This window comes from Manacus vitellinus, unplaced genomic scaffold (assembly GCF_001715985.3).
Source record: "Manacus vitellinus isolate BGI_N305 unplaced genomic scaffold, ASM171598v3 scaffold_22_pilon, whole genome shotgun sequence".
In the NCBI taxonomy this organism is placed as follows: Eukaryota; Metazoa; Chordata; class Aves; order Passeriformes; family Pipridae; genus Manacus; species Manacus vitellinus.
The window spans coordinates 10,433,752-10,458,521 of NW_021939632.1; the positions used below are offsets into that span (position 1 = coordinate 10,433,752).

General features: G+C 36.0%; 1 protein-coding gene across 8 annotated transcripts in view; it reads left to right on the top strand.

The window, feature by feature from the left end:
• Positions 1-24,770, top strand: part of SLC4A10 (solute carrier family 4 member 10) — a 118,345-nt gene that overhangs the window by 13,814 nt on the left and 79,761 nt on the right. For 7 of the 8 annotated variants that reach the window (XR_001920640.3, XR_001920639.3, XM_018072523.3 and 4 more), the window contains exons 2-3: positions 8,204-8,285; positions 19,198-19,344. Coding sequence is in view for 6 of the 8 variants with exons in the window: in XM_018072523.3 (XP_017928012.1) it covers positions 8,204-8,285; positions 19,198-19,344 (229 nt within the window). In the remaining 2 variants the exon portion in view is untranslated. Of the gene's footprint in view, positions 1-5,255; positions 5,446-8,203; positions 8,286-19,197; positions 19,345-24,770 lie in introns of all 8 variants that reach the window. The other variant, XM_018072525.3, reaches the window with a different exon arrangement.

Genomic DNA, 24,770 nt, shown 5'->3' on the forward strand with positions numbered 1-24,770 from the left:
TGACCCTACTTCTACATCTACATAGCAGCAAGTAATGCTGTCTTTTATTTATTCAGAGGTCTGGCTGCAACTAGCAATTGAATAAAGATTAGCTTGCAAATCTGGCAGATGTGATAGGATAGAAGGAAAGGGAGAAATTATGAGGCTGAAAAAACCTGAAAATGTTCAAAGGAACACAGAAGTGCAAGGTGGTTGCGTTATTTAACAGTCCTGATAATTTTAGTCAAAGACATACAAAGCATGGTAAACTCAGCTGCAATTAATTGCAGGTGCTTAAAACAGGTACCAGAGTCCAGAAAGAATATAACAGTTCATTATTTCATTATTGCTCTAATTATTTCATCCAATGCTCTAACAGGTTTATCAAGCCTTTTAGGTGGGAAGGTTCGTTGTTTGGTCTGTGTCCTATCCTGTGTCATTGTCTGCAACCCCACTGGCCCTGTTAGACAGAGAAAGTGGGGCACCTAACCACTGCAACAAGTTAAGTTAGTATTTTGCCTTAATATCCTGGTTTATCTTCTTTAAATAGAAATGTTGTCTTCAGTTGGATAGGTGTATGGAGAATAGATAAAGAGCTTATCATGTTTGCTTTGCAAATGTAAGGAATGTATTGTTTCTACCTAAAGTGGCATTTCTAAGATAGAAGATTCTTTATCAAATGTTAAGGAAATATTTTGGTGATTATGCATTCATTTATGCATCAGTTCATAGCTGCTGTATTGTGCATAATGATATATGACCAGCACAGGATGCTTCAATGCAGATAAACGTAGGAATTTACAAGTATTAGTGAGCATTTAATTCTCTGTAAAACTGCTTTGTTTTATTTATGTGTGTATATTCTCCTTGTGTTTTGTCTCATTGAATCTATAACAGTAGTATGTGCTTAGAGTTAATGTCTGCAATGATTATCTATGTTTATATGTTAAAAAAATTGTATTATTACATTAAAGATGTGTTCAGTCTCTGGTCAGTAGCAAAGTAGTTCTTTGGAGCCAGTGCTGATTAATGCATTTTTTAGCAGCATTGCAGAACTTGGTATTTCGTTATTGAGTCATGCTAAATGTTATCTTGGCTTCTGCTATAAAAAAAGAGAAAGAAAGAAGACACAGAAGGATGCTTTTATGCATATGACATGGAGCCCTGGGGAAGATGCAAATCTGAGATGAAAAGTAATTGCTTTTTACTTTGTTGCATAGCCTGAACTATGTAGAGCTGACCAAAAGGAATATGTGCTTTATGTTAACTAGTAGTGATTACTGCAAAAACAGTATCATTAAAGGGACACTTTTAAAAATAATTCTTCAGACCTTACAGAACAGACCTTATTGCATTATAAATGTGTTTTGATGGGTCTTCCTTGATAGGTGGATAGAGGGGAAAAGGATGATAATGTAGCTAGTGGAATGGAAAAGCAATTCTATTTCATCAGAAAGATAAAATTCACTGTATTTTGCACCTCAGAAGATTGCTAAATGTTGTTATATGTAATATAAGCAATTAAGCAGAATAACATTCAAAAAGGTTTTGGTTTTTTTTTTTTAACCCCTGTGCTTGTCTTCAAAAAGAGAAAAGAATTGTAGCATCTAAATTGTGGGTATACACATTTTGCATTAAATCAGTTTCGTGTGAGCATATCTGCTCAAGGACAGTTTAAAGGACAAGGCTGAACATGGCAGTCACCAGTGATTTACCTCCTACAACAGGGAGGCATCCATCTACATACAACAGCTTTTTAGCCATTTAGGTTAATTGTCTTTGCAAGATATTCCAATATGCACTTGGCAGCTCCTGAGTTTGAATAACTCAGTTTTCTGTGTCTTTAGTAATGTCGTCTTTATGCATTGTCAAGCTGAACTTGACCAAAATGACCTTAAGAATACAAATATTCTGTAATGGGTTTGTAAAATGAATACAACACAAAGCAGTAATGCTGAAATATCTTCAGATTGAAAAGGCAGTTGTGTGTGGTGTCTGGATAAATGTTTAGAAATTCATTATAGTCCATTTGAAAGGTGAATACCCGAGGTTTTTACCACTAACTTTATGATAATACATATAAACTGAAATGAATATATTTGAGTTCCATCTTTTAAGTATATGTAATTATTTGCAATATAAAATAACTAAATTATATATTTGTCATGGTTTAACCGGAGCCAGCAACCCAGCCCCATGCAGCCACTTGCTCATGCCCCCAGCAGTGGCACTGGGGAAAGAATCAGAATGGTAAAGGCTTTAAAACTCGTGGGTTGAGATAAAGACAGTTTAATAGGGAAAGCAAAAGCTGCACATACAAGCAAAGTAAAACAAGGAATTAATTCACTTCTTCCCATGGGCAGGTGTTCAGCCATCTCTAGGAGAGCAGGGCCCCATTATGGGTAGCAGTTACTGGGGAAGACAAATGCTGTCCCTCCAAAGGTCCCCCCCATTCCTGTTTCTTCCCCCCGGCTTTGTATACTGAGCATGATGTCATATGGTCTGCAATATCCCCGTGGATAGTTGGGGTAACCTCCCATGGACCCCTGATTTCCAGGCCAGCGTAGCAGTACAAAAGGCAGAAAAGGCCTTGGCTCTGTGTAAGCTCTGCTCAGCAATAACAAAAACATCTCTGTATTATCAGTCCTGCGTTCAACCCAAATCCAAAACACAGCCCCATACCAGACACTGTAAAGAAAGTTAACTCTACCCCAGCCAAGATCAGCACAATATTACAGCTTTATACTGTTTATAGGAAGGCAGTATTTAATATTTTATGCTGACAACCATTCCTGAGTTCCAGATGGCATTTGAGAATTATGTAGGTTGTCTAATCATCAATAAGTGGCTTATACGGAAAAGTAATTAATGCCATGATTATTTGCTGTATGAGTCAGCAGGTGTGTCATGCATAATTTCTAGTGCATAAAAAATCAAAATGGCTTCTGCTCTGTTACATATTTTACAGAAAGGAAGATGCCAAAAAAAGAATCTTTTGGTTATGTTGTTATGATTTATGCTGTGGGTATATTACGAATGTAATAAAAAGCGAAAGGATTTTATTTAAAGGCTTAAAAACTGTGAAAAAATTGCCTGGAATATTAATACTCTTTGTAGCTGGTTTTTGCATTGTATTTCAAAGGAAAGCAATCATCCAGTTTATTGAAAACACTGAACATATACAGGACAGTAAGTAAAAGAAACCAAGTATGAGGGAAATTAGATAAAAAGAAAGATCAAGAAAAGAAATGATTTGTAGTTTTCCACGTAACATGAAAATTTCTGTGTTATACATTTTGACTTTTCTATTCAAAATATATATAAAAAATATCATAGTAGTGGAGCAGAGTACCTAGCAAGGGAAAGACAATGAGACATACTCATTGCAACCATTTAAAAATTTCCTGTTGTCCTAACAATTTCCCATTTCCTAATGTATATTTATTGTTATATTATTATTTCATTTACTGCCATGATCAGAACAGATGATCTTCAGTAAATGTTTGTCCAGTATTCAGGTGGCTTTTATAATATATGGAACAGTGTCTTTTAAGATAAGGTATTGGTTTTCCTGTTTTAGTAAATACGTATAAAAACTGTATAGATAACTTCAAATTTACGTATTGTCACCTGGACTTCAATCTACCTTCTTGTCATACAGAACATGAGGAATATGTCCTAATTACATCATCTGGAAATGTACTGAAGTTCTACAAGTGTATGTGTCTACGTTAGCACATGCATATTTAAAAATGTGTGTCATGTGCCTTTGTACAGATCTACCTTTGAAAACAGTTAATTTCCTTTTTCTTTCTACTCGGTCATCTTCAATGTGATAAAAGCATAGACAGTTTATAAGAGCTGTAACTAAAAACACAGCAAAACATCTGTCATAAAATAATGCTTCTCAGCTTTTCTAAAAGTGTACATTAATTAAATTGATCTGAGGTGTGGAAGGGCAGTGCACAGTTCTGGGAGGTGGCAGGTTAAGGATCAACCTCTTTGCAACATGTTGAGTTGTAGTTACGGCTGTATCACAGCTAAAGAGAGTCACTTTGAGAAGCTTTCCACGAGGTCATTTATATAGCTTTGGAATGTCTTGGGTAGTGAACTTTATCAATACGTTGGTGGAAAGGGCACTTAAGGCATTTGTTTTTGGTTTCTAAGCCATGGGCCTTTTTATTCATTCTAACCAATACACTTAAAATTCTTGGCAATAGCTATAGCCTCACTTTATACTCTGATAAGCAGGTTGTTGATCTAAGGGTTGAAAATTCATACTCCAGGACTCCTGGTGACCTTCTTCCTTTAGGACAGCTTAGTAAAAAGTATAAGTCAAATGTTTTTGAAGGTGGTTTATTTATTTTTATTTTGTTCAACTTCAAATACATATTTCAGTGTAAGTACTGAAATATTTAAACATGGAATTGCACTGTGAAGGATGCAGAAGATGACTCTACTGTCTGCTTTTCTGTACTCACCACTGCATTTAAACTTCTAGTATGGAGAGACAAAAATAGAACTGTATTTATAAGTGTCTTTCATTAAAATAGATTTTTTTCCTGTGAAATATGTGCAGCTGATGCTGCTGCATGGTGAACGTCATTTTGGCATTCATTTGGAAAACGTAAGAGGTGAAGTAATGAACTGAGTAGACTTGCTGAGCCCTAGTCTATAAGGAGCTTGTGGTTTCCATGTAAAACCCTTGGCTTTTTCTTGCCCTTTTATCCCAGACACATTATTTCTTCTACTGTGTTTGCTGGTATTTTATTGCTTTAGGGAAATAATTTTGTGCCTAAATTTTATATATAAATATTGTATGATTACTATATAGAACCATAAAAAATTAACAAATATAATGAAAAGGGGAGTAAAATGTTAGATTGTTTATGACGAGTTTATTGCACTGTGATTATAGCTTTGCTGAAATGTAATTCCAGTGGCTCCTGTAGTGTTGCTCTTGAATTAGGCCAACAGAAAATGAGCCCAGTATATTTATTCTCAATGTAAAGTTTGTCAAAGATATGCAACGTAAAATGATTAGAAGGTATTAATATACATTTGTTTCATGTAAAAAAAAATTATACCTAAATGTTTTTTATGAATTTGTTGTTTCCCATCATTATTTCTTCACATGGGTAAACTTTCTTAAATTGAATGACTTGGCACTTCTGTAGTGCTTTACAGTTCTGAAATGCTGTGTGAATATTAATTATGGTACAGAGCAGCCCGGTGAGGAAGGTAGATGAGTAAGTATTATTATCCCTATTTTACAGATGGGGAAGCTGAGGCACAGAGATTAAGTGACTTTCCCAAGGCCACACAGCAAGTCAGTGGCAGATCCAGGATTAGCGCTCGGGGACTTCCTGGATCCCTCTCCCATGCTTTAAGCAGTAGACCACAGTGTTCACGGGACTCAGCAAGCAACTCATTGCAATAATGGACAGTTCCAAGGACTTGTACCTGGTCAGTGTGTCCACACATTTGTTTGCAGACTGCTGCAATATGACAGTATGATTTGAATACTCTAGTCCTTGCAGATTTGTGTCCTGTGTAAAACTTCTTACTTTCATCATCTTCAAATGGGGTGAAAGGAAGAAGTGGTAGAATTCTGACATAAACGTGGCATGGCAGTGAGAAGCATTTAGTTTTCATGCCTTATTCTGATCCTGCTGAAACTGATGGGCAAAACTGCACTGGATTCATGGTTTTGAGGATGTTAGTATGGAGTCTGGTTGGCATGAATTCTATCTTCCATGACTATTTTACCATTAGTCTTGCCTGTACTTTCAGTGTCAAACTCTCATTTGTTGCAGCATTTAAAAATAACAAGTTCATATTTTTCCTGACATTCTAATAAGAAGCAAAGCATTACCAACTGAAATTAAGTTTCCAGTCTCTAATCATCAGGAGAAAGTAGAGTGGATCTGCTGCTGTTTTTACTGGTATTTCAATAGTGCTTATCTTCCAATGAGGTTAAGACCTAATTGCACTAAACTACAAGTACCTTTCCCTCACCTCTCCCCTCCTCCAAGGGCGCAGTACAGGAATCACAGAAATTACCTCTAGAATAAATGCAGTGTAACTCTTGTACTGGTAGATGCAAGGTGGCTTTGATACTGCTCCCTGGGAAGCCAGTGTGTTCAGTGTAAGGCCTGTTTAATTGGACTTTGCTCAGAGTTTGACAAGTGAATTGGCAACAACACGATACTCCCAATTAAGCTGTTTTTCCTTGTAATATTAATGGAATAAACCCACTTCTGAGAATGAGACAAGGCTGAGACTTGCTGTGACATTACAGGAAAAGGAGGCAGGGAAGAGAAGGATTGCCAGAAGCTGAAAATTGAACACATGGGAAAGGAGAAGTCAAAGTGTATGAGCATATTTTGATAAATATTAATGAATTAATTTGTATTTAGTTTTCTTAGATAATCTGTAAAGGCTTTAAGCTGTCCAGCAATTTAGTATTTCCCCCATTGTAAATTTCCCCTAATATTGCTTCCATATGTCCTTTTAAGCATCAGTAAAATACTGATGTCGATGTCTTCTGCTAGAATAGCACTACTTCTGATATGGCTGTAATACTTGGCCTTTGACATCCTGCCTAATCGTTTACCCAGGTGCATGGCATTGTGCCAGCATGACAAGCATGCCCAGTTATGTCTAACTGCTTTAAATTTCATTTTACTAAGATGATCAAATGGTTGTTGCAAAGTTGCACTGCTGAGATACATCTTAATAGGTTATTAACTAATTATAAATTATTAAAAGACAAGACTTTTTCAATAGTCTTTCTCTTATTGTCATGTTTTAGTTAGACCATAGTCTGTGGAAAACTCCAATAAAGACATGGTAACGCTTGGTTTTCCTTTCTTTCTTTAACAGCCCAGATGCTTGGTGCTGACACATTCATAGGATTTTTCTGTGTAAGATAGCTACAGCATGACAGCTGTTTTTAAAAAAGAGAGGAGCTTGAAACAAAAACTCATATCCAGAATGTGCCATATGCAGCTGTAGATGTGAATCGTTTTGCCTGGGGCATCTGCTCTTTAAGGAGAGGTGCTCAGAGAATTTAATTTCTTCTTATTGCATTCTATATATAGATATATATTTATCACAAGCACTGGTATTCAAATCCCCTTTCTTCACGCTTCCATTAAGATACCAATTTTATATATTGAAATTAAGCCATACTAGTTCTAATATCACTTACTAAAAACCCTCCACTAATGACAAATAAATATATATTCATGATATATTAATTGATACTTTTATATAATTCATCCTTTTTTTCTTAATAATAATTTAATGGAAACCACTCTAAATCATGTTGTGAAATACAGGCTGTATTTAGCAGCTAGATTTTTTCACAAGTGGTGATGTCAAACTCATAGTGAAGCAAATACTTTAGCACAGCATCCAGTGTCTTGTTGCTGAACTCCCCCCAAAAATTTCTCTATTTAGGGAAATGTGTTGCTTTTTTTTTTCATGTCAGAAGTGCAAAATCACCAATTTTTGTAGCTTTTCTAACCTGAGCACAATACACTAATGAATCACATAAGTGCTATGGGATGAAATTAAACATGAAATAGGTGTTCCTCAGGAAGAAGAGCTTTTCTGTTTTCTGCTATTAGTGCATGCTACCTACCTTTATAGTAAATTCAGCTTAGTGTTTGTAAAGAAAAGCAAGAGCTTTGCAATTCACCAGTAAGTGAAGCCAGTTGTTTTCATGGTGTTAATTTTATTTCTTACCAAAGTATTATTCTCTAGCTTTGCCAAAGTAAAAGGAGTGTTAGTGCTATAATTTGGGAATTCTGGACGTAGCTCAGAATCCTGGTCTAAAGACAAAAATATATGTGCAGCCCCTTTCTTCAGGAGTGCAAGAATAAAGCTGCCCAGGTCAGACATGTCTTCTCTCATCTCTTTCGTTGTCCTATTGACTCATAGCTTTTTTAGTTCTCAGTAACAAGTGCTTACTCATCATCTTGCAGGTTTTAACAGAAGTTCTTCACATCAAAGTTAGCTGTAATCATACCTCAGTAAAACTGATGCATAAGAAATAGATTTTAATAACAAAAACGAAATTCTTAAAAACTTTTTAGTTCCTTAGTTGGAAGAGTCAGCAATTAAATATTAAAAGCATCTTTGTTTTATAGTACTGTACAATCTTGCCAATAGTTTCCGAATGAGAAGCAGCTTACCTGTCCTTTTTTCTGTTTTGCAGAGAAATGATGAAGAAGCTGTTGTGGATAGGGGTGGAACTCGCTCCATTTTAAAAACACATTTTGAAAAGGAAGATCTAGAAGGTGAGAGATGATTTTTCTGTGCTTTACACTATGTCTTTCTTCCAAAAGTACTGAAATGTAATTTTAATGTGTACAGTTTATTGATTTGAGCAGGAATGCAAAGAGATGAAAGTAATCTCTTAATCAGCCTCGTAGTTTATTTTAAAAAGAGAAATGTTACTTTCTTCTCAAAGTGGTGTTCAGACACAGATTATGGTGGAAGGTGTTTGCTAGTTTTCAGTGATCTGTAATCAAGTCCTGTAAATATGCATGTGTGACTTTAGATAAGTCATTTTACCTTTAAGTTTCCAAGTATGTAGATGCAAGCAGGACTGCTGATTTAGTACTTAAAATGGCTTCTACATTTGCATTACAGTCCTCATGTAGTCACCTAGCCACATCTTCAGCTGAAAAAAATCATTCTGGAGTGTCAGAGATTAGACAGATACTTGATAATATAAACTGCAGAAACCACCTAACTTGACTATATAGAAGAAAGTGAGAAGCTGTGAGAACTGTCTTACGATACTGGCCTAATGATTTAGTTGCATTTCAGTTTGTTTAGTGGATCCCAAACTTACTCTCTTTACTACTGTACTTACACTCTTGTATTGAGTTGTGTGACACCTCTCCTAGTCATAGTTATTGGATGAGACTGAGTTTCTGTTGTGCATGTGATATCCCTTTCCTGAGACTGCAACTTGCTGATTTTGTTAGCTTCTTGTAGTGGGACATGGAGGCTCTTATCTTTGTCACACAGATCCACATGAACTAGCCAAAAACAAATGCTAAAAAAAAATCTGGGGTGTATTTGAACATGCTACATCTGAAAAGTTACCTGCTTCAGGTCTAAAGAGAGGTGTCTCCATCTGTGCATAAACCTGAGCTTTCTAAATGCCTACCCTTGATTACTTCATCATTATCATCATCATCATCATGATGTGGTTTTTTTTTCCTTTTCTCTCCATCTGTATGAATTTTGTGTTCTCTGCTGCATGATAGCCATATTGATGATTTCATGGAAATGCCGTGTTACACAGCAACTCTCTGTTACTGTTTCCTTAAGCAGTGCCTCAAAAAGCTAATGTAGCTACATTTTGAAAGGTTTCTGGCTGTGTCTGTATGAGGTAATCTCTCACAGAAGGGTGGACAATGTCATGCAGTGTATGACATGTATGAGGTAGGTAGCTCTCTGCTCAGTCTGGGGAAAGTCTGAGCATGTGCAAGGATAGATCTCAGGTAAGATGTTTCCAGGGTGGCATTTGGAATTTTGGTGTCTCCAAAGGTTAAGTGTCTACCAGTGGGTCAGGCTGGCAATGAAAGTTTTGGATTTAGGCAGACAAGCTCTGTTTTTGAATCTCACATTTAATCTTTTGTGGTCTTCAGTCCCTTAATCACATTCTTGAACAAAGTGAAACCATTGTATCTGGTGTTCTTGGAGAAACACCCAATAAGAGAATGCAGGCTCTCTGTCTTCCTTTCTCCATGAAACTGATGCACAGAGCTTTTTGTGCCTTGAGTCTACCCAGAAAAACGTCCTTTTGCTAAGTCATTTTATTGATGATGGTAAGGTGGCATTTTAGAAATAGACAGCTTTCTGGGGAGTGACTTGTTTAAGCTCAGTCACATGAGTAGACTCAAGCATTAAGGCACTCAGAATTATAATGATGTTCCACATGTGACTACATGGAACTTAATTTAAGAACTGTATTTAATTATTATTTTTCCTCATCATCCTCCTGTGAAATATCAGTGAAAATATTATTTCAAAAATCTGCTTCTAGGATGTTATCCATGGACCTTGGAACACGGTAGTGACACCCCAACAATCTTTCTATCAATTTAAATTGTTTAGAACATTGAAAAATTCTGTAGTTAGCCAGTGAATCTGCTTTTATTAAAAATAAAATCAGCACTGCTTCACATGTTCCAGGAAAACAATTTTTCAGTGTGGAATCAATCCTTCATAATGCAGTTAGCTTTCTCAGATAAATTTCATGTCCACTTTAAGTTCAGATTGGTAGGTCTTTAAATATATAATCACTACATTCAAAAATACCAATTGACATAAAAAGTTTTGAAGAGATTGCAGATTTTAATATCCAGTTGCTGTTAATAGCATGTCCATTTGTTTTCCAGTACATCTAGGCCTTTCTCCATCTGGAAAGAGTGACTTAAAAATATCTGCCTTATTCACTGTACATCGTGTTGGGTTCTGATGAAAAACTTACCTTTTCCTAATGACATAACAGCTATAAAATATTAAATTAAATAATCAGGTGGCAATTGCATAGCTTAGAAAAATCATATAATTAGACTATTAATATGTATTATGTAATTAGCTTTTTGATAGACATTTAATTTAGTTTATGTTTTAAAAATGTAAATAGCTAGTTACTGAATATTCTGGGAAAGACTAGTTTTGCCAGGGTTTAAGTTTCAATAGCAGCATGTAAGCAACATTAAAAAAATTGCAATTTATATGAAGAACTAAAGGTTGTTTAAATCTGAAAATCAGTATTCAATTTCTTCTTATTAAATCTTAAAATTGTAAGTATTTTGCTTTTTTTAAATTTTACACTATCAACATTTAAATGTTAGAAATACTGATTTAAATGTGTACTACTGAAATTTCTTGGCCCAGCAAATATTTGGATTTGCTTATTTTGGGCAGCCATTTTGCAAGTATATTGCAAGTACATTTCTTGCTGAAAGCATGAAGATATCATGGTGATTAATGCTGTCTGCAAGAACAGCCACAAGAACAGAATTTTGCCTCAGTTTCCCTTAGATCAATGTTTTCCTTCCCTGAGCAGTATATAAAAATCTGGGGAGATAAGACAGGAACTGCAGAACTTATGGGAACAGAAGAGGTGTGGTGCTCATCTTAGCGCCAGTGATGATCCTTGCAGTAAGTACTGCAAATAGTATCTTTTTACTTAAGCTTTGTAGTGCTTCAGAGGTGAATTGTTTGCAGAGCTTTGGCATTCAAATTTTCAGCATGAATGATTTTTCCACGTAATTAATTTTTCCTGAGTTGTAAGGTCAGGATCAGTCACTAATATTGAATAGGTCATTTGTCTGACTGTTGTGTTAATGGAGGGACAGGAAAGCATTTCTAATAGCAAAACAAGAAGCTTATCTCCCCTGGTTATAATCACGTATTTTGCATGTTATCTTTCAATGTGTATACAGCCAAAATTCCTACTGAAATAAATATGCTCTTATTTTTATCAGTAGTGGAATTCCTAAATGAGAATTGGGCACTGATTCTGAATACTAAAGTACTTAATTGCAAAAGGACAGGTTGTACATGTACCTGTACTGTGAGCAGGTAGGCAAGTTTTCATGAACAGGTGTGCATATCAACAGTTGCACTCAGCTTACTCTGTGTTGTTGTCTCTGGCTGTCTGCCATTGCTTCAATGTATGTTCAGTAAAAGCAGTTTTCTGTCAAAATGAATATATGTACTTTTTATCTCATAGATAAATAATATTTGGATTGCTCTATATGTGTCTGGAGAGCTCAGATTCTGTCAGGTCACGTGCTGAGACTTTTGGACTATATAGATATGCAAAGGGGTTGACACTAAATGCATTCTGAGGTCTTTTCCTTATACCCACCATATTAGCTGAGTAGGAAAATGACTGTTCTATGGCTGTCCTTGATGGAGGTGGTCAACTGCAGATCATGGATTTTTGTGGCAGGATTTCAGAGCTGCTGTGGCCTGATTTGAGAAGCAGCTTCAACAGTGAGATGGCTAGAGATGGGATTGTTAGATGGAGGTCAAGCATGAATCAGGAGTGAATTCTGTCTCTGTTGGAGAAAATTGCAGAATGGTCATTGATTTGGTCAAGATTTTGCTTAAGCTTGTTATGTTTCATACATTTGATCTGCCTAAGCGGCGTGAGAAAAATTTGTCTCATGGGAAATCAAGTTTGCCGTCTTTCATGTCTCTCAGGACACCTAAATCACTGTATCCAGTAGATGAATCACTGTACATCTGAATATGCATTCTGACACTTCTGACAAAATTCTGATTACATGTATTGCTTACTGAAAGTCAAAAACCCCTGCAAGCTAAATTAGAATATAAACATCACTAGTGCAACACAGAATATGGTACAGAAGCTGAGGCTTTAAAATTAATAAAGCAAAAATTATTTTGAAACGTAGTAGAGATGTTTTGTATTTAACAACATGTATGAAGATTAATTCTGATAGTAGATGTCCTACTGATCAAAAAAAGGTGAAATATTTAATAATTACTTATAAAGAATAATTAAATTCTATCAATTAAATTGATAATTAAATTATTATTTAATAATAATTAAATAATGTTTAATTAACAATATTTAATTTCCAAAGCTGTTATAGTAGTAATTATTTCTTTTTAGATTTGTTCTGACTTGTGACAATAATTTGAAAATTATTTTCATGAAATTTTGATTAAATACAGTTAGGATTAATATGTAAAAAACTAATTGTTATTGAACTCTAATCTCCATATATTACTTAGTAAAAATCAGAGTCGCTGCAGATATCTAAGTAGGCTTTTATTCTCAGAGACCGGACATTTTTTATAGAAATAACATCATAGTAGACCTGTCTGCCACTGACATTATTTACCTGAAAATTAGTAGGACCTAGCAGCTCATAGAAGTGAAAGAACATAAATTTTACTAACCTGCTAGCCTTGATTCACCCATGCCCCCATGCAGAAGTGAGTCAGATATGAGTTCTGCTTGGTCAGACAGGAACATCGGCCAAGATCTCCCTTCCCTTTGGCTCCCAGGATATTACAGCCTTTTGCAAATAATTCGTAACTGTGTCAGTAAAGATCCTCTGCTCCGAGATTCCTTGCCTCTGCTTCCCTTGGGTGCCCTCTTCATCCTGATGTTCACTCTGACCTAGCTCATGCTCCTTGCAGCATTAGGCTTGGAGTGGTATAATATAACCTGTGGAAGTAGAGTTGCAGAGATTCAGCTTGGTCTGTGTTTTTTGTACTGTTGGCTTTACAAGTACAGAATTCTTTCATTTTGTTGCCTACCAGGTATTAAATACTCGAGCTTGTGCAATTTGTGATTTCTAGGACACATCTTTCTGTAGTGCCTCTCATCTAGTTTTGTTTCCTTTTTTCCTATGTAGTTCAATATTCCTTGACATCTCACTTTTCTCCCAAGCTGTTCTTGCACTCTTGTCTTGGCAGTCACCTTGGTCCCTTTGTGTGGGTCTCTTGTCCCTTCCCAGGAGGTTCTGTGTTTGTGGGAAGGTGGTTCATCTTGAAGGTTATGTTCACAAAATCTATTTGAAAGTTCACTTGAAGAGTAATGAAATAATGAAAGCAAACAGGTATCATGGTGTTGCTTGAACACCACAGTCTTTTGTTGATCATAAACTGTGCTTGTGAAGTTTGACTTTGCTCTGAGCTTCACAGACAGGAAGTGTTTTCCATATTTTTAGGGACTAATATTTCCAAATATTTCACCTTGTGAAGTCCTGAGAGATGAAACTGACAAACCAATTTGCCATTATTGGTAAAAGCTGCAAAATTGCAGCATCAGAGGACAGAAACATTCCATTTTTAACATATAGTTGTACTAGTACTGAGTTTGCTTTTTTTTTTTTGCTTGTTGCTAATTTAGAAATATAGGTCAAATTTTTCCCTTCAATAACCACAGCTTCATTTTCCACCAGTGGAAAGAGCTTGTGTGTCTGAGCAGGTCCTTTTACATTCTGTGTCTGCTGACTTTTTTTCTTTTGTCTTGCAAGGTCTGAGACCTTATAGGACCATTCGCACACCACCTCTGTACTCCTCTGGAGAAATGTAGGAAAATTGGTAGTGAACATAAGTGCTGTTATAAAGACTTTTTAGCCCAGCCACAACCTGGAAAAGTCTTCTTGTTAAGAGGCAATATTTGCTGGGAGAGAAGTGATTGATTGTGGCTCTTTAAAAGATCCTTATCTTAAATGACTTCAGTGAAATGCTCTTATCCTCCATGTTCAATATGTCCTTAATGCTGTCTTGGGCCAGGGATATTGTTTACTTTTTTTCTATATAATTTCTGTTGTAATCTACCCTAGAACAAAATTGTGAAAGTTTTCTTGTCAGTTCCTCCAAATTTTAGCGTGGAAAAAAGGTGAAAAATGTCTGTGGGGCAAACCATAACTGCAAACAGCAATGTAAACTGTTGATTTAGGAAGGATTGCTTTTGTCCTTTCTGCTTTCTCTTCAGCTCTGCCTCCCTGCTGCACTACAATAATGAATCATGAGTCATGTACTCTCTACTCCTACACAATTCACCATAATCACTTTTTCTCCTATAAGGAAGAAGGCAATTTTTTTAACTCTACATGGACTGCTGGTTTTCTGTCTTTACCTCACTGTTCATTTTTGAGAGGATGGAAAATTACATTTGGGTCAGCTCTAGCTGGTAATACATAAAAGAGGCTTCAAGGCACTGAGTCATTTTTTATACAGTAGCAACCAACTTGACTGGTTCACTAAGGAGCTCCTAAAGGACCCACTTGAGTCCCACATGCCTGGTCTAACATGGAGGCCTGAAAGAATTTCCATGCTGAAAGAGGTTTACTCCTCTCCGTGGTTTATGTTATGTTTAATTTATGTTACTATTTTAAAAATCAAATTAATTTAGATACTTGAGCTGTAGGATTTATCTGGTCTTCCTGAGCTTTTTCAGCTAACCTTACACTAGCATCAATAGTGTTTTGTCATAGAAAGGCTATGACTGTTCTTGCAAAAACACACTCTGAACTAAAATGTTGATTTATTCCAGATGTGTTGCTTGGAAAGCTAAACACTAACACATGCATAAATATTTTCAGCATTAGAATTTAGGAGGAAATAATTTTTAAAAACAGAACCTCTGAGAAAAGACAGTAATACAGAAAGATTATTTACAGTCTGAAAGCTTATTAAAGAAATGCAATGCACTGAATTGATCTGCTCTGCAATGTTGCCACTATGCAACAATATACATGTACTGTTAAATTGTATAAAGATTGTTTTTTAAAAAAGGCCATTCTGAATCAAATTGCACATAGCTGGGTAACAATATAAATTTAGTTCAAATCTATGCATTATTATTGTAGCATAAGAAGCTTGTGGTTTACCTTCAAAGCATTAAAACACTCCTTGAGTTTAAGTATTTTAAGGATTAAAGAAACAATGACCCTTGTTATAAAGTATTCTTTTTAATGTTTACAGGATTACATTAAATCCAAATTATATTATAAAATATTTAAAATGGATCCTGTTAATTATAATTAATTTTGAGACAGATGAAAATCCATATAACCATATGTAAAAATCAGGATTTCCCCAGAACTTTTGAAGAGAAAATGTATTGTGCTGTAAATATCTTCAGTTTGTGGAGGTATGAATTCATTGCCCTAGAAAACAGAGATTTGAAATATACATTATTAATATGAATACGTCTTGCAGAGACATTTCTCAGAATAAAATCTAAGTAGAAGGGTTGTTTGGGGCTGCTGTGTTCCAAAGAAGAAATTATTCCTTACACCTAAATTTATTTTAAGAACCCAATAGCAAAAACCATCTAAAAAGGCAAGCTCCAAATAGCAAGCGTTTTCTGCATATCCCTTGAAAATGACAGAGGTAGCATCTAGAAATGGTTTTTAGAACCTGACATTCTGGGTCTTTATAAACAGCTTATCCTAGCCATCTATCTTATGCATTAAATAAATGGAAAGAAAAAAGAAATCTAATGGGATCTCTAAAGCTCTGAAAACACATACCCCGTTATAACTGATGGTGTCTGATGACTTGACTTAGGTACTTCTGGAAATCCCGTTACAATTATTTGAGTGGATGTGACATTTCAAGGAAAAATGGAGATGGATAGAAAGTATTTGTAAATGTTTCTCTTAATTTAGTGGAATTAAGATATTTTTAATGGAATGCTAGGAGTACAGATATTTTTGCCCCAGTGCCTCACGTTCTTCCAAACACAATTTTAACACAGTAAATACACTCCTTTTGTAGGAAGAACACCCTGTTATGCTCACCTCTTAATTCATGTCTAAATTCTGTGTGAGAATAGTTGTTAGATTGTACCTGATGTCAATAGTATGTACCCTGATGTAATTTACAGCTGTTACTATTTGCCATACTTTAGTGTCTTCGTAGCCTTGCCAAAAGAATGAGAAATTATGATCTAATTGAGCTGGGCACTGTGGAAACGTATGGCAGAGCAGAATTATTTTACAATATTTAAGCAATATTCAGTAATTTTTAGTTGGCATCCTAATGAAGTAAATAATAAAACACACATAAAAGTTCTTAAAGATAAATGAGATAAGTGCCCTTATACAATTAGTTATAAACTATAAGGCTATCCTGGATAGTGGATATCCTGTTGGATATTGACTCCACCCAATTATAGATGCTCTTTTTTTTGGAAAATTTAGTCAGTTTTACTGAGATCTGCCCTGCTCTGATTTGGAGACTGCAGGGCAGCCTTATGATTGGCATTCTGGTCTTTGGAAACTTACAGAGCTTGCTGGAAACTCTTATTTAAAAATGGCACGGACACCTTGTACAAGAAAAGTGTACATTACATCCTGGGCTCTAGTTCATAATATCTGTCATCGAAAGGTTACTCGAAGTAAGGTAATGAAATCATTGGATTTCTTTTATATTTCCTCTTTCCCCCCCTCCCATCATTCATTGTCATTTTGTCAGCTATTTAGAATTCATTACTGTTTCTTTTGTTCCCAGCAGGTCTTTTTTTGCTCCACAGTTGTGCTCTTTTCATAAACCAGAACTTCTCATCTCTCAGATTTTTTGCTTTTTGCTCTATCCCTGTTTTCTAGGAAACTGTTGCTTTTCCCCTGTCAGTTTCTTTTCCTCTTATTTGACTGAACCTTGTTACAAGGACTGAGATTCCTCCTTGCATTTATTGAAACTATGCCTTGGTAGGACTGTTGGTCTCAGAAGGTTCACATAGAGAGAGTGAAATCCATTTTGATTTTTCCTGGTTGTCCATTTCAATTTCCAGGTTCCTGTTTTCTTTTCAGTGTGCTCTGATTGTGAAAATAGTTGTGACATTCAGACAAGCACATACAAATGTTCTGGCACTGTTTCCCAGTTTACTGAATAAAAAACAATCTGGTCTCAAGTCCTGGTTTCAGCCCTGGAAATTAATTGAAATGTGAGTCTCAATGTGCATTTCCTGATGCAGGTACAATCTGATCATTGAAGTGGCACAAAACCAGGATAAGCATGCCCGCTTCTATCACAAAGCAGCAGGAATTTATTAAGTTACTAAGTTAAAAAAGCAATCTATTTGTACTTCTGGAAGTTACTGAAGTCTTAGGAAGAGTAATCTCATGCCTTTAAAAATGTTTTTTTGGTTTTTTTCTCCTGAAGGAACGGGACAAGGAAGTGTTAAGTACTACATTACTGCTGTCCTTCCGTATCTTTTTAATGAATTCTTTTTACTTAATGCATTTTTCCTTGTTTCATGCCCCACTGATTGCAATGCATTTGAAATACACCAAAGGCAGCAGTTCTCTTTAAGTAATTTCTTGGGTTAAATGTAATAAGCAAGAAGAAAGAGGTATTTAATAAATAAATAAATACATAATTTTCAACTTGTGGCCATTGCTTTAGAAAAATCTCCCGACTCTACAAGAATAGTCTCTCAAAAATCCATGCCTCTACTTTCTAGTCTTCTCTACATGGATCAAAGTTGAGAAAGTAATTAGTGTGGTGTCCAGAGTCTTTTCTCCAGATTTTTTAGCTCTGCCTCTGTGTAGAGTTTCTGTCAGCCTTGAATTTCTTTGATGTTTTGTGACATACGCTACCTTGCTGTGTTTTCTGTCCCCACTTGAGTCTCCATAGGATTAAAGATCATGTGCTACCTTATCTTAATGTTCTTGAGCCTTTTCAGATGATTGACATTGCTGACTGATTACAGCAAAGCAGCAATTATCCATGAGCTGTGTTATGTTCATTTCAAGGAGAACATAAATGTTGTTTGAGATGAGTAATCTGGACTATGTCTTTCTGCTGAGTAAACATAGGGGACCTGCCTGTAGTGAGTCACGATTCGTTTCCCTTTTATTCCATTTTGTGGTTCTTTCTGCAGATTTGTGCTGTGCTCTCCCCCTTCTAAATGCTTTACTGTGCTCTGATCCTGTTAGCCCACATAGCTAAGAGAGCTAAATCTTTTGGGCTTGATAGCAACATAAAATTTCTCAGGCTTGAAGGCAGCAGGCATGCAATGTGTACCTTCTTATATATTAAAAAAAAAAATAGAAGAAAAGCACCCTAAGCTACCGGCAATGTATTTATGATGTGAGCACATAAAATTATATAGGTGCAGTCTAGCTGCATATATAAGTGCAGTCAAGCTTACATAGTGTTTTCTTGGGTTTTTTTAGTCTCTCTCTTTTTTTTTTTTTTTCATTTTCCCTTCAATGAATTTCCCACAAGAATTCTGTCAAGGTTTTGGCTCATAAATAGAAATGAGTTTGGTAAAGTTCTTGTACACACAAAGCAAACAGCAACTTTACCAAATGTTCAATCCAAAGAGATCCATGTGTCTCTTCATGTTACTGTTCTGGAAGACATTTTACAGAACACCTGTCTGGCTTTAATGAAAGTTCACACACAGAGATGCAAATTTGAAGGAAAAATATATAAATCTGTCACTGCATCATAAGAACTTTGGTACTGAGATTTTGTTCTGTGTCAGAGGGTTGTATATCTGTGATGCTCAATCATCAGTATTGTAATCAATATTGTTCTGACTATTAATATTAGAATAATCCATATGATATAATTACATAATTATAATAATTATTATACCATTAATGCTATTACAGTTAGTAATATTGTTATGTTGCCATGGCCCCTTTTCAAAAGGTACCTTTCTTTTACTTACAGGCCATCGAACATTGTTCATTGGAGTTCATGTGCCACTGGGTGGAAGAAAAAGTCACCGGCGCCATCGGCACCGTGGACATAAACACAGAAAGAGAGACAGAGAGCGAGATTCAGGATTAGAAGATGGGAGAGAATCTCCTTCTTTTGGTAAGACAAATTTTATTTTTTGATAGGTCTTTTAATAATAAACATCAGTATGATTATGCATATGTCCTGTTACCAGTTGGATGTGATTAGGTTTTGGGGAATCCACCAGAGCCTCTCAGTCTCTGCAGAGGATTCATTCCTTTGAGCAAATCCACTGAAGGGCAGCAGCTGGTGGTTGTCAATACATGAGAAATCTCAGTAATTTTTAGCACTAAAGGAGCACTATAGGAGACTGTCTGTAAGTGACCGTGGAAAGGTAGATGGCCACCACCACTGAAAGGGGTAAGCACTTCATGGCACCAGCTGCCCTCAGTGAAGGCTCTGGAGTATTTGCCCCTAAAACATAACATAGAGGAGTTGTGGTTCTTTGCAATTAGTTTTGTAATAATGTTAATGTTACTGAGCCTGCAGCATTTTGTCAGATTCAAACTGTGATCTAGATTGTGTTTGCCTTTTTCCTTACATGACACTGTAAATGTGCCATTGTGAGATGTGTCTTCTAACTGAGGACTTGAGAGGAAACAGGAAAAACACCCTTCAATAAACGAACCTAATATTAAACTCTTAAAATTCTCAAAATTTTAATTTAAAAAACATTACAGAGAACAGAAAAAGGTAGCCCTTAATAAATGAGTCAAGCTTTGTCTCGAAACACATGAGAATATTATTTGCTGTTCAAAAATAAAAAGTGCATGTGCTGAAATGTCCAGGGCTGTAGTAAGTGTTGAAAATATAATGGAAGCATGTATAAAAACAGTTTGCTAGCATGTTTTTAAATCATTAGGGAAATGTGCCAGTGTAATTCCAGGTTACAGACTAGTAATTAAAAGAGTTTCTTTAAACCAGATATTTGTATTACATATGTAGAAAGCTTTCAAGCAAGTATAAGAGCTGATGGTTAGAACATGAAATACTCAAATCTTGCACAATGGTTTATTATCTTGAGAATAAAAGTCAAGACTTTTTCAAACTTAGCAGATATGAGTTATGTTTTGAAGACTAAATAGTGAAAAAAAAATTGGCTGTGGGGGTCCTGTCTGGAATGGATTTCAAATGTACAAAGACCCAATACTACTTTGAAACCAGTTTCTTGGAAAACAACAAAGTTCATAAATTATTAAAATAGTTTTCAAAAAGAATATGCATATATACATATAAAGTCAGATTAAAAAGAAACAATTGAAAGTTACATTAGCCAAGAAGTGAGATATCTTGAACTATGAAGCAGTGTCTTCTGTTGAGTCATCTGGTTTTATTTAAGTGCCAGTATGTGACACATTCTGGCTGAGAATTTAGCTCTGTTCTTTCAACTTCTGGAGACCTAGGCTTGTGTCCTTCTTAATGTCAAAAGTAAAAAAGAAAAAAATAAAAAAGAAATTAACTGTCTGAATCTGTCTTTAATAGTCTTTGGGAGTTGTGCATACAATAAAATGTAGTGTTCAGCACTATTCTGTGTTAAGTGTATATCAGCCTATGTTCAAAGGGTCTCTGAAGTGGAGCATCAGTAATATAAAAAAAGATAGTTTTGAAGCGCATTTGTAACTTCATGTTTGGTGCACTTGTCCTGAGGTGAACTTCATGAAAACAACTACAGGTCTGCAGTTTTATAAGTCACATTTTCACTTGTAAAGGTATTATAATTACCAGTTAAGGGATGTGTGTAAGTTATGCCACCTGACAGATAAGTTATAGTCTAGAAACATGCAAGTCTTTTCTGGATTCAGAATGCTGAAGATACTCTTCAAAGTGCTTGGTTGATAACAACTGAAAGAATCCAAAGACAGAACTACAGGTCTGGAATTATCCAAAATTTTCACCCTGAATCAATATCTAAATGGTAAAATTTGAGGGTTTTTCCCCTAGTCTGTCTGACTCCTGCAATTTTGGCCAGTGAACCAGACTTTGACCAAGCCTTGGCATCTGTCCATCCAGGCAGAAATGTGACATTATATAGACAAGAGTGAAAGGGATTTGCTTAATGAAGGCAAATCCTAAAATTCTGCAGTGATGGTGGAGTTATATGCAGATCTGGCAGACAAAATAATACAGAGATTAATCTTAGTGTATATTCACATCCTTGCTTTTGCTATGATTTTTCCTTATAGGAGTTTCAGGCAGGTTGTTGTGCTGCCTGGGGAGAAGCTTTGCCTTTAGAGAGAATATAAACATAGTTTTTTTTATCCTTTATTTGCATAGAGAGAAAAACAGATACTTCCCACACTAAATCTGAATCCACTAAACCTCAGTAATGCTTCTTAGCTCTCGTTCCCCATGACCACAAGGTTATAACAGTAACCAGAGGCTGAAGAAAGTTGGAAGAAAGACAAATGCACTTCCTTCTCTTGAAGCATAACTCAATATGAGGGGCTGTATTACCTGAGAGAGTAGATCCAAACTAGTCCCTTAATTTATGAAGCATTTGGATTTAATTGAGCACCTAGAATTGCTTAGCTCCATCTCTCTATAGACACCTTTTAATGCATCTCTGCTGAATAGGAGAAGGCTGTATGCTGGGGAACTGGAAGGGAGGAGGGAAAAGAAAAAAACGTTTTGATGAGCAGGTGCAAGAAGAAAGATAGAGAAAATAAGCACTGTGAGATCAACTGATAGAAAGCAGTGCTTTGAAGTAAGTCAGAAAAATACACAAGGATTTTTATGATACAAGAGAATAAATTAGCAGTGTTTTGAAGCATTGAAGTATGAAAGGAGTATAATAAAAGCAAAAGATGCAACAACTGAATAACAGAGATTCTAGAATAAGTAAAGACCTGAAATATTCAGACATGAAGTGCTCCAGACTGCTCAATTAACCAAGCATGGGATAAAGCATTACTTTTTGTCACAATTTTTAACTGTGCAATTTATAACTTAATCCGTTTAGTACCATCAGGTGCAGATCTTGCTCTGCTCTCACTGCTTCAGGGAGCTGTACAGTGCACGATGTGCTGTGGGGCTGTGCAGGCCCCATGCAGAGTGGACAGGTGCCACAGGGTTCATATCCAGTAAAAAACAATTTCTTAAACTGTTTTCTTTGTATCAACATGTCTAGAAAACACCTGTAGTCAATGTAATGCCAATAGCTGTAAGCTTTCTCATAATTCCTTTGAATCCTGGCTGGGAAATCCGTAGCAGCTACTTTTCGAGGGAAGGTTTCTGAAGAATAGATTTTTTACAACATTCTGACATCAGCTCATAAGCTTTTTTTTTTAATCTCCTACTATTACTTTTCAAAAATAACCCAAATGTTCTCAGTGTGCAGATTCAGATATAACTCCAGAGTAGACAAATAATATGTAGAATATGTACTTAGTGAAATAAAAAGAGTCCTTTCATTTGGAGGCGCAGATCAGTTACTCAGGTGTGGGTTTTGTTTTCCCTACACCTGATTCTCATTGTCTATCTGTTGTCTCTTGGTGACATGAGGTTCTAAAAGGTGTTTCTGTTTTGCCATAATGAGGTGCCCGTGAATTGCACAATTTGCAGATTAAAATGGCTTGCTTGTGTAGAGGCTTTTTTTGGGTAGTAAAAATTGTAAGCTAAGTGATTTCAAGGTCTGGATTTTTACCATCTTGCTTCTTAATTTTTTTGAAGGAGACATTCAGTGAAATTATCCACTCTAGTTAAAAATGCAGTAGTGCTATTTGCTTTATTGGAGAGGTTCACTGTTCCCAGCTGAAATGCTGCTGTTGTAATTAAGGCCCCGGTTTCATGCCAGCTTTAAGCTCCCCTCGTCCACAGCTTTTCTTGTGGGGCAAGTATTGTGGCTGCTCTGTGAATTAAATTAGGGAATTGATGCAAATTAAAACTAATTTGTCAAAAAAAGCTGCTTATGCTTGGAGCATCTCCTTGATGCTGCTTGCTGGGAGAGTGATGGGTGCTGGCGCCTGCAAGCTGCAGGGCCACAAGTTCCATCAGCTCTGTGGGTTGTGGTGGCACTGAAACCTGGTGCAGATTTCCAACTTTGGCTGATAGAGTTGTGCTTACTTGGTATGCATGTGGATTTTAGTGGCAGTATCCAGTGGCTTTTTTGATGTCTGTTGTTTGCCTGTAACCAGCAAAACAGCTCTTTTGTACTCATGAGTTAAAGATATTTATGTTGCTGTTTTAAAAATGTGGTGAAATATGAAGATTTTAGCTCTGGAAAGGGTATCTTTAAGGACAGGTTTTGTTGAGGGTTAAAGTGAATGTAACTGTGAGGACTGGAGTTTGATTGCAGCCTCATGTATCTTGTAGAACTGGACACTATTAGGACTTGTGGAAGGTTTGGTTTGTTCTTTTAAGAAATCTGGCTTTAGTAATCCCTAGTTTTAAAGAGGCTTAAATTTGTAATTCATGATATTGGATGTGGAGAGACCACAAGAGCAGCCCTGGAGGTGAGCCTGACAGAGGACTGCATGCGTGGTTCAGGAAAGACTCCCTGAAGGTAATGCAAGCAAAAAAATGGATTGTGAAGGGGAACTTCTCTTGATTAGTAGAAGGGCTTGAAGAAAGTATAATGAAAGAACTCAGCTGTCTATATTTGGTACCTAATCTCAAATGTTGGTGGGTTATTAGTGGGGTACATTTAATTATTTGTAAAGAGTATGGCTGTTAAGAGAATTCACCTACTCTTAATTATAGGCTTTATATGCTAAGGGATGAACTTGGAAATTTAAATCTCTGCATAGCTGTGGAACAGATTGCTGCAAATCTGGATTAAAATAATGTACCATAACTGCAGTTTTAAGAGTCTAGCAAAAAGAAGAGAATCAAAGCTTGGGAATTGTCCATATTGTCAGATCCAAAAGATGTAATTATTTGTCATAGTCCTGTATTGATGGAAACAATTCCTGTAAAGGAAATGCAGGGATGGCTTCCTGAAGCAAGATAAAGTGCCGGAAGAGCAAACAAGGGAGTACTTTCTCCCAGCCTAACACATGATTTCTAAGGTCTGTGAAGAGATTTTCAGAAGTATCCTGTTTGCTATTTTATGTGGACTTCAGTAATGCAAACTTTGTTTTCATTTTTACCATATTTTCTAATAAAAAAAAAGAATTTGTGGTCCCTACCTTTACTGATTGCTGAGCTAAGTGTCCAATCTGCAGAGGAAGGAGGTGGGGAGAGAGCCCCCATCTACCACTTCTGTGATGAGTGCAAGCAAGAGGAATGTATTTGAATGATCCTTTCTTTTCTCTGATCCTGTGACTTTTTCATACCATTTCCCCTTGGCTTGTAAGAGATTGTTATGGATGTCAGTGTTACACCTGTTAGCTCCCTGTCTGCAGTCTGTCCTATTCAGTGAGTAATTAAAAAAAAAAAAGTTTTATATTTAATATTACTTCAATGTGAATGTACAAGAACATGAGGCATGGATTAAATCTTGTATATGATGTTCACTATCTTACATGAACTTCTACAATGAAAGTTTTATTTTAACATTTAGCATG